At 36.9% G+C, this 10,123-nt stretch overlaps 1 protein-coding gene across 1 annotated transcript in view; it reads right to left on the bottom strand.

The window, feature by feature from the left end:
- Positions 1–213: 213 nt before the first annotated feature.
- FSIP2 (fibrous sheath interacting protein 2) overlaps positions 214–10,123 on the bottom strand; it is a 110,546-nt gene continuing 100,636 nt past the window's right edge. The window contains exons 21-23 of the mRNA XM_043487764.1: positions 7,992–8,035; positions 3,991–4,060; positions 214–353 (exon numbers count right to left, since the gene is read on the bottom strand). Coding sequence (XP_043343699.1) covers positions 214–353; positions 3,991–4,060; positions 7,992–8,035 — 254 coding nt within the window. The remainder of the gene's footprint in view (positions 354–3,990; positions 4,061–7,991; positions 8,036–10,123) is intronic.

The raw sequence follows: 10,123 nt of genomic DNA, 5'->3' as shown, positions 1-10,123 counted from the left end.
TGGCATGCATGTAATACCAGCACTCAGCATCTCCTTCTACCAAAATTCTAATGTGAAGCATTGTCAAAATTTTGCTACTCAGGCCTCTCTTTCTCTTGCTCTTAATTTTTTGCTCAGAGTTATAGGAATCATCTGATTGGACACTATGTTATGTTTTAAAAAACATTTTATTTTCTAAGGGAAGCAAGCAGAGTAATATCAGGTATAAAAACTTCAGTGCTCATTCTGGTGAGGTGGTGAGGAAGATTTGGAAATATTGGTGTTAATATTTCGAGAAAACACCTTTGACAGAGCTGAAGATACCTTTGCCAGCATTTTAGATCCTTGTTTGGGAACATCAGACCTGGAAGTTTCTATGGACAAAGCAAAGCAGTATAGATATTTATTAGACATTCTAGTTGAGACAGTAATACCATAAGATTAATGATTTAGAATTCAGAAATTGACATTTATAAAATAAATTATGGGATTTAAAAAATATTCACAAAGATTTTGTTGATTTGATCCTTCTAATACCCCTGTGAAGGAAACAGAATGATATCCCCATTTTTGGTTATGAATCTTGATGAAGTCAGAAACCGTGCCTATGGTCACGATAGTAGAAAGGCATCACACTTTGACAGGGTCCAGCTTTCTGACTCTCATGGCATCATCATGCCTGCTGTACTCGGATGCTTCTCTAATCAGGTGTTCAAAGAATACCTTTCTTTTTCTAGCAGAAGAACCTCTGAAAAAGGCTAATGAGTGAAACTCACATACAGAGTACTGATAACTTTCAACTCTACACAGCGAGACTGTCTATTTCAGAGTGCTCAGTTGAAAACAGAAGTGCATTAAAACTGCTGTTATTTCTCACAACTTTGGGCAAATATTTAGTTGACTGACTTCAAGTGATTTTTTTGTCATGTGAAAGAAGACTGTATGGATAATAAAAGTTTCCATTTGGAATTACTGTTCTGTATCACTTCTTCAGGGCATGGATTCTTAGAGAATATCATATTAAAATTTAAAAATGAGTATTTTACATGTAAAGACGGAGGTGAATATTTATGTATTTTTATGAAAACTTATGATAGGATGTGATAGGACATGAAAGCACACATAATAGAAAAAGCCCATCTTTTCTTAATTCCAGTACATGCCAGAATTCAACACTATACCTTTTATAGTTATTAGATTTGTTTTTTCTAGCAAGCTGATCTACGGTTAAAGCTAAAATGTTGTTTAGTCACTAAGTCACGTCTGACTCTTTTGTGACCCCATGTACTGTAACCTGCCAGGCACCTCTGTCCATGGGATTTCCCAGGCAAGAATACTGGAATGGATTGCCATTTTCTTCTCCAGGGGATCTTTCTGACTCAGGGATCGAACCCAGGCCTCCTGTGTCTCCTGCACTGGCAGACAGATTCTTTACGTCTGACCCACCTGGGAAGCCCCTTAAAAGCTAACACAGCTAACAGCAAATTTAAAGCTGTCAGATGTGAAAAGTGAAAGTGTTAGTTGATCAGTCGTGTCTCACTCTTTGTGACCCCATGGACTGTAGCCCAGCAGGCTCCTCTGTTCGTCTAATTCTCCAGGCAGAAATACTGGAGTGGGTTGCCATTCCCTTCTCAGGGGTTCTTCCTGACCCAGGGTTCAAACCTGGGTCTCCTGCACTTCAGGCAGATTCTTTATCATCAATCACCAGGGAAGTCCAAGAAAGCCAACAGAATAAAGAATAAGAGAAAGTATGTTTAGGTTTTTTGTGCATGCCTAGTTGGTCAGTTGTGTCTGACTCTTTGCAACCCTATAGACTGTGGCCCACCAGGCTCTTCTGTCTGTGGGATTTTTTGTTCAGGCAAGAATAGTGGAGTGTGTTACCATTTCCTTCTCCAGGGGATCTTACCAACCCAGGGATTGAATCTAGGTCTCCTGAGTCTCCTGCATTGGCAGGCAGATTCTTTACTACTGAGTCACCTGGGAAGACTCTGCGTAGATTTTTACCATGCTATTGTTTTTTAAATTATCTAAAAATTAAAAAGGAAAAAGCCAAAATCTGCAGGAAAAAGACAGAAGTATGGATGAAAGAGAAAAATGTACATTCTGAAAAGGAAAGATAAAAATTTTTCTAACATGACTGAGGCATTATGACAAGGCTTCTGAAATTTTCATTGGAGAGGTAAGGGTTAATGTTCTGAAAACTTGGTGGTCTTGTTAAAAATGCATATTTCTGGGCATCATTACTCCAAGATACTAACTTAGCCAGTCTATAGAGGGTCTGGGAATCTTCACTGTCAGAAAGGTATTCTGGGTGGTTCCAGTGTTGTAAAGCAGTTTCTAGAAACACCAAAGACTGCCCAAATCCATATTCTCTAATAGAATACTGGTGGGTGGCTGGTGAACTAGGTTAATAGCATCATTCCCAGAGTGATCAGTGAACTCTGTGTTTATCAATTAATAATTCTTTTCACAACAAAACTATAAGCTATCTTTGGTCATTACCCACTGAGAGGATAACAGGCAGGAAGGCCAGGGGTCTCCAAATGGAGGAAAGGCTGCAAGTGCCAGACATTTTTATCTCTCTTAAGCGGCAGGAAGAAACAAACCAGGGATATATTTTTCTTCTCTATACAAATTTAAAAGGAGGTTTCTCTGAAAATGCTGTGTTGTTTTCACCTGAAGCTAAATACTCTCAAACCTTGAGTTAACCAACACATTTCTTTTTCTTATGGAAATGTTGTCTTAAGCTATGTTAATGTACCCCAGACTCTATCTTCGAGTTGGTTCCGCCAAATGGCCTAACTTACTTACTCAGGTATTGTTCCCCTAATCTATGTAAATGGAACTATTTGTTGGTATTCTGCCCTTCTACAAGATTCAAGTTAATCGTTTTATGGCCAGGGATGAATTATCTGGTGCCATTCTAAATTTTATGACATTCCTTTCTTTTCATTAACAGACTGTGAGTGATTATATAACATACAACTAAAGACTAGGAGGGGGGTACTCTATTGCCCCCTTCTGATGCCTATGTCAGAAGCTTTCTCTATCTCCTTTATACTTTAATAAAACTTTATTACACAAAACCTCTGAGCGATCCAGCCTCGTCTCTGGCTCCGGATTGAATTCATCGCCTCTGGAGGCCAAGAATCCCGGCGTCTTATCGTTCAACAACAACCTTTCACCACTAAGGACCTAGTTCTGGGATGCAATGGCAACTATATGGATCCACAGTGTAAAGAGAAGACAGAATGTAGGATAAAAGTAAGAAGATATGTTTTTGAACCCTAAAAGCTCTTCATTTGTTGGCTGTATAACCTCCGATAGTTATTTACCTCCATTTTCTCATTTGTAAATTAGGGTTCTAAGACTTGCAGGGGGAACATTATATGGTGTAGGAGATATAAACAAGTTTTGTCCCATTCATCAGGTGTTTTGAAATTACGTCATAAAATCTGAAAGCCAGGATTTTTCACACAAAACTGTCTCTACTTTCTTCTGAAAAAAGTTAAGACCTGAATTAGAAGGCCTGGCAAGAAGCCAGCATGCCAATGACTGGACCTGAGTAATAGCTCCCTTCTTTAGATGGGGCATGACACGGACCCCTGCTCCAACTATTGTTCTTGTTTGTCACCTACTTAGCTCCTGTGATCAGTTGAGTATGTCAGCTATGGTCATGCTGAATGAGCTCAGGCTTTGAAGTCTGGCAGATCTGTATTTGAACCCCAGTGCTGTAGCTTACTAGCTTGGGGTGACCTTGAATAACTTATTCTCACTTTCTCTTTAGTAAAATGAAGATAGCTGATACTAATCAATGTTAGTTCCATTACCTATTACCTCTTTGTTTTAAGAATTGCATGGTAAACTGCAAGTGGAAATAATATCTTAATATTTATATATAATATTTGTATTTTTATATATAGCAATCTCATACTGATAACATGCATCAAAACTGCAAAGGAGAAACTACTCATTCTAGAAGTAATGTTAAAAGCATAACATATTTTGTACCTGAAATGACTTCTTTTGAGGGATTCACACTGTGAAGAATATTCTTGTTTCCTTCAAAAATGGTGATAAACTGCAAGACAAAGCAAAGTACTGATTCAACCTTTTGTTAGATACTACATACTAGAGATATCTAAAAATCCTCAAGAGATGTAGTATAATCATTATAGCATTTCATATGACTTCTGTGTTCTGCAGTTACAATTATTCTCTGAGACTAATACATTTTGCCAATTATATGCCTAGGACTGACCGTTATCATAGATATGAACCTTGACTACCAAATAATTGAAGGCTCAGGTATCATAAGAGACAAAAAAATGTCAGCTTTGTCTCTCCCTTCTCCTCTTTGAGATAAATTGCAATGAGTAGTAAGTTACAGATTATTTTCTGATAATAAAGATAAGAGAAGGAAATAGATGTTTATTACATAACTCAACTTCCTTTTATGGAAGAAAAGCTGTTTCCAAAGAGAAGTCAAGTGGCTGTGTGGATCTAGAGCAGGGAACATGGCTCAGATACTCGCTTTATTCCTAGGACTTTATCACATCTTTGAATGCAAAAGAAGCAATTTCCCCAGAAAGGCATGAAATAGCCTGGGACAGGTAGCAAGATGTCATTGTAGCTATTCTAGAATGCTAGTAATTTAAAAAGGAAATAAGTCAATAAAGTAAGGCTAAATATATGTAACACAAAATGCCTTGCGTATAGATTATGCAAAGACCACCAGATATTAATGAGTTCTACCACAGTTCCTCCAAGAAGATTTGAGGCAGAGTTTGAGATATTTTGAACAGGATGCTTGAAGAATAAAATGGAGCAGAGACTGTGTAAAGAACTTATTCTCAGCATTGGCTGCAAAGTAGAATTATCTATGAAATTTTTTTTTTTTAAATATGAATCCCTGGGTCCCATACCACCATGGAATTGAAGTCCCTGAGGGTGGGGCAGATATTGATACTAAAGAAAAACACATGACTAATATGTGAGAATCAGAGTTGATAATACCTATTCTATAAGGAGGAAGCAGATGCTACCATGTGTCTCAGGTGAATAAAATAACTTAGGTTCTGCTAAGAACTTCCAGCATTACATTAGATTCAAGAGTATCTGCTGTTACTTCATGAAACATTGTTAACATAATCTTTTTAATAAAAATTTATAGGTTCTTTAAAAAAATTTATTGTAGTTGTTTTACAATGTTAGCTTTTACTATGTAGTAAGTGAATCAGCTATACCTGGATCCCCTCTTTTTTGGATTTTTTTTTTTTTTTCCCCCACTTAGGTCACCAGAGAGCACTGAGTTCCCTGTGCTATACAGTAGGTTCTCATCAGTCATCTATTTTATACATAGTAGTGTATGTACGGCAGTCCAAATCTCCCAGTTCATCTCAACCCTCACGTCCCCACCACCCTTGGTAACCATAAATTTGTTCTCTACATCTGTCTCTATTTCTGCTCTGCAGATATTTTCATCTGTACCATTTTTCTAAATTCACATGTAAGTGATATTATACAATATTTGTTTTCCTCTCATATTTACTTCACTCTGTATGACAATCTCTAGGTCTATCCATGTCTCTACAAATGACCCAATTTCATTCCTTTATATGGCTGAGTGATATTCCACTGTATATATGTTCCACATTGTCTTTATCCACCTCTCTGTTGATGAACATTTAGGTTATTTCCATGTCACATCTATTTTAAACAGTGCTGCAATGAACAATGGGGTGCATGTGTCTTTTGATCATGGCCATTCTGACTGGTGTGAGGTGATACCTCGTGGATTTGATTTGCATTTCTCTAATAATTAGTGATGTTGAACATCTTTTCACGTGTTTGTTGGCCAACTGTATGTCTTCTTTGGAGAAATGTCTATTTAGGTCTTCTTTCCATTTTTTGGTTGCATTATTTCTTTGATATTGAGCTGCATGAAATGTTTGTATATTAAGGAGGTTAATCCTTTGTCAATTGCTTTGCAAATATTTTCTTCCATTCTTAGGGTTGTCTTTTTGTCTTATTTATGGTTTCCTTTGCTGTGCAAAAGTTTTTAAATTTAGTTGGTTCCTATTTGATCTTTTTGACTCACCTCCTAGAAGAATGACAATGAGAATAAAAATAAATCAATGAAGCCTAATTAAATTTAATATCAATTAAAGTTTTTATTTGAAAATTTAAAAATATTGCCTATGTTGGAGTTGGCATCTTTGTCCTTTCCCTTTAAAGTTATAGACACTGTCTTAGTTCTTTGTATGTTGAGTAATATTGTATTGTATCCTGACCATTTTGAACAATTTATATGATTCTAAGAACTGTTAAAATCCTCTGTAGAGGGTTGTTTGTTTTTTTTTAAGGTAGTTAATTAACCCATTAAATTTCAGAACACACATCCTACCCTGTCTTCTGTGACTGTGGTCCAATGTAAATTTAGTTTTCAGAGTCTTGGCAGTATTTTTTAGTGTGTATCTCTATTAAGACTGTAGTTCAATTTCTCATAGCCTTTTGTCTATAGAACCTCAAGTCAGTTCCTTGCATGCACATCTCAGGAGACACTTTATAAAAACAGACTTGGAGGGGCTCCTTTTTCATGTCCCTCTTTGATTTCAGTGTCTCTGATTCTCAACAGTCCCCTATTCTGACTCTATGTTTATAATGCTATGGCTCTAGCCTTCCTGTGGGCTGTCTCATACATCCCATGATGGTATCGATGTCCAGGGTAAAGTAACAAAAGAAGGCAGAGAAAAACATAGCAGGTTTCCCCCTAGTGTTCTTCATGTTGCTGGAGACTAATTCCTCTGGTCAGAGAGAAATATTTTCTCTCAGTCTTAAGTGCCTCACAGCTTCATTGCCACTGTTGTGCAGGTTCATGGCTAAAACTTCCCTTCAGACAGGGCAGAAGAAGGGGAAAAAGTGTTCAGTGAAAAGTGAGCTTCCCTACTTTCCATTTCACAGGTACTTCTTCCTAATTCTGGTAAGAGAGCCATGGTTTCTCTTGGAGCTTTCTTATTTTATCCATTCCCTCTATGTAATTACAGGATTTGAACTGCCCTGGGTCTATGTTAGGAGATATGAGAGGAAAAAACACATGAAACTCATAATGGTTTTGGAGTTCTGATCTCCTGCCTCAAACTACTGAATTACTTGCTTTTCAGTACCCTCAGTAGTTGTCTAGAGAGTTTTTAATCAGTGAGAGACACAATTGGAATGTGCTTTACTTTACCTTACTCAGAACTGGGCTGAATAAAAACTTTCAGCATAATTTTACCATGGAAAAGTGTTAAGTAAGGAAAAAGGACAAGAGCCAAAAGGGTGCAGACTAGCCAGCAATTCAGTTTGGCACAAGGAATGGCCTGTTAATCAGGTCCTTGGACTAGAGATTGTCTCCATTTTAGTGACATATGATTTTACTTGGAAAATATGGCCTAAGTGAAGCCTGAGGTTGTCAAACAGATGTTTAAGTTTAAAAATGAATATTAGGTTGAGTGAGGAACTAACCCAACATCTTTAGAGATGTGGTAAAAGTTATCTTAAGTATGAGTTGTAAGATTTGACTCTGAAAATCTTATTTCTTATAACCTGCTCTCTTCCATTTTTGAAGCTTCTGTTTCTTCCTTGCCTCCACCAAACCCCTCACTTGGGTCTACTTGCCCTAAGAAGGGCCACGTGACGCATTCCTTCTCAGATTTCCTCCACTGGAACTCTGGTAACAGAGTTAAGTAATGGAATTGTTTTCAGGTGCTAAGAAGGAACAGTGGCTTATCCTGTGCACTTATTCAAGGAATGATAGCTTAAGGCTAAGGTGAGAATTGACGGATTTCTTGGGTACCATGGACAAGTCTTAGCCTGGAGGAGAGATCTGAACATGAAGAAATTGCAAATAGGGGAATACTTCCTGGTGCCCCTCAAACAGTACCACACAGTCATTGATTTGACCTTGAAAAATAAAATATACTCAAATGGCCTCATATATTCTAATTAGAGGCTATAGAAAAAATACTTACCTTAACACTATTTGAATTTTCTGGCATTTGTTCCTGAGAACTTGCTGTGGAGAGGAAGAAAAAAACAGGAAAAAAAATAGTATTCTTTCTGAGGCACAAATAATATTGACACAAACCTCATCTTTTGTTTTTCACTGAAAAGTCATAATTAGGCTAATAGAAGAAATTGTTTTAGTACATTGACAATGTGAACAAAACTGAAATAGATGAGATCCTTAGATGTGGCATATTTTAGCCCTTCTTTTAGGAATTATGAAAGATGAAGTGTGATGTCATAGGAAAGACAGATTCTATAACTTAATAACTATAAATCTATGAATGACCATTCAATCCCTATGTGCCTCTTTATTATTTATTTTGCATATAAAAGAAGAAGTTACCCTATATGTGATTCCTTAAGGGCCTTTCCAGTTTTAGCACTCTTTGATTTTACATAGCTAATTAAAAGCAGACAATTGGAACAAAGAGGAAGTTTATCCTAAGAGCTAGTCTTGTGAAAGATTCTGAGTGAGAATGAGGAGAATTTTGAGACAATGCCAAGAGGGAACCTGGTGGAGTTGCTGCACAACTGAAAGTTGCCTGAACTTTCAGGGGAAGTCAAGACACCAGTTAAAAAATTCAACCCAACGAAGTAGAAATGATACCATGAGATAAGTTTCACAAAGACCCGTCACTAAGACGGCAGTGCACCTGCTAGGGCATCAGAAAACCCGAGTTTAAGTCTTAGCTTCACCAGTGAATTTAATGTGACTTCTCTCTCAGTTTCCTCCCCTTTATAGACTGTCAATGAGACTATTTTCCTGTCTCTGTCTCAAGAAGACTTAATATCTCATGTATAAAAAACTATGCATTTTATAGACGTGTACTCATCAAGAGTCAACACATGTTTGTTAGGATCAATTTAGGTTGTGGGGAAAAAAAAAACAGTAGCAAGACCTCAGTTAATTCAAGAGAAGAGCTAATTATCTGACTTACCTGACAAGGTTGGCAAAATTTCACTGTTGGTTAATAATATTTCTAAAGTATCTAACTCTATATTGCACATAACTGAACTGACTTTTAATAACTGAGGACATTTGGATTTACTACCATGGCTATTATTCCAAACACTAGTTTTTATCTTTCTAGGTTAGGTGACTATCAACTTTCCAGGATGTACTAGGAATTTGTTTTGATGAAAAGTCACAGAAAAATTCCTGCTAGTTTAGGATGCTAGGATATTCAGATTGAAGTTATTTGAGATTTTCTTCTATATTCTATATAAAACTATAAACTAAAATTAGGAATATTTTATAGTGTATATGAAACTATAAACTAAAATGTTCAACCTTAATCTTGTCATTCAACTCAAGATTTAAATATCCTATGGCTTATGTGACATCTTAGCTTTAATATCTAATATCTTAACATATTCAAAACAGAATTCTTATGCACTCTCTTTAGTTAGTCCCATAGTCTCTCTTATTTACTGCCTCCTCCTACTATAAGCTTGTTTTAGGCCCTTGGGGATATGGCTGTGATCTTCATGGAGCTTATATTCTAGAAGGAGATAGTGAAAAAAACAAACACAAAGTCTGTCATACAGTAGTAAGAGCTAGGGAGAAAAAAAGCAAAGAAGTGGAATATGCAGTAACCTCATCTTGACAATGAGGTTACAATTTCAAAGAGTGTGGTCCAAGAAGACTTCACTGAGAAGGTGACATCTGAGTTTCAGAAGGTGAAGAATAAGCAATGTAGATACAGGAGGAAGAGCACTACATGAGGATTAGCAAGTGGACAGATCCTGAATTCCTGGAATGTTTAAGGACTAGAGAAGGTCAGTGAGGCCAGGACAGGGTGAGCCAGAAAGGGAAACCGAGGAGGTGTTAATAGGGGTTTGGGTTGATGTCCAGATGATGTAAGGTTTTGCATGCCACTGTAATTTCATTGGTTTTTGTTTCATATGGGATGGGAAATACTTATACCTGTAATTATCTTTGCTGCTCTGCCTCAAGTTACAAGGTAAATTCTATGATGTTGAGGACTCTATCAGTCATGTTCAAATATGGGATTTTAGAACACAAAGGAGGTGCTCAGTGAATTTCTGAATTAATGAATTGGACAGCTTCAATATTACTGAAGGATATAAGAAT

Source organism: Cervus canadensis, chromosome 15 (genome assembly GCF_019320065.1).
Source record: "Cervus canadensis isolate Bull #8, Minnesota chromosome 15, ASM1932006v1, whole genome shotgun sequence".
Classification (NCBI taxonomy): domain Eukaryota; kingdom Metazoa; phylum Chordata; class Mammalia; order Artiodactyla; family Cervidae; genus Cervus; species Cervus canadensis.
The sequence above is the reverse complement of the archived record's forward strand: the minus strand, read 5'-3'. Positions and strand labels throughout refer to the sequence as shown.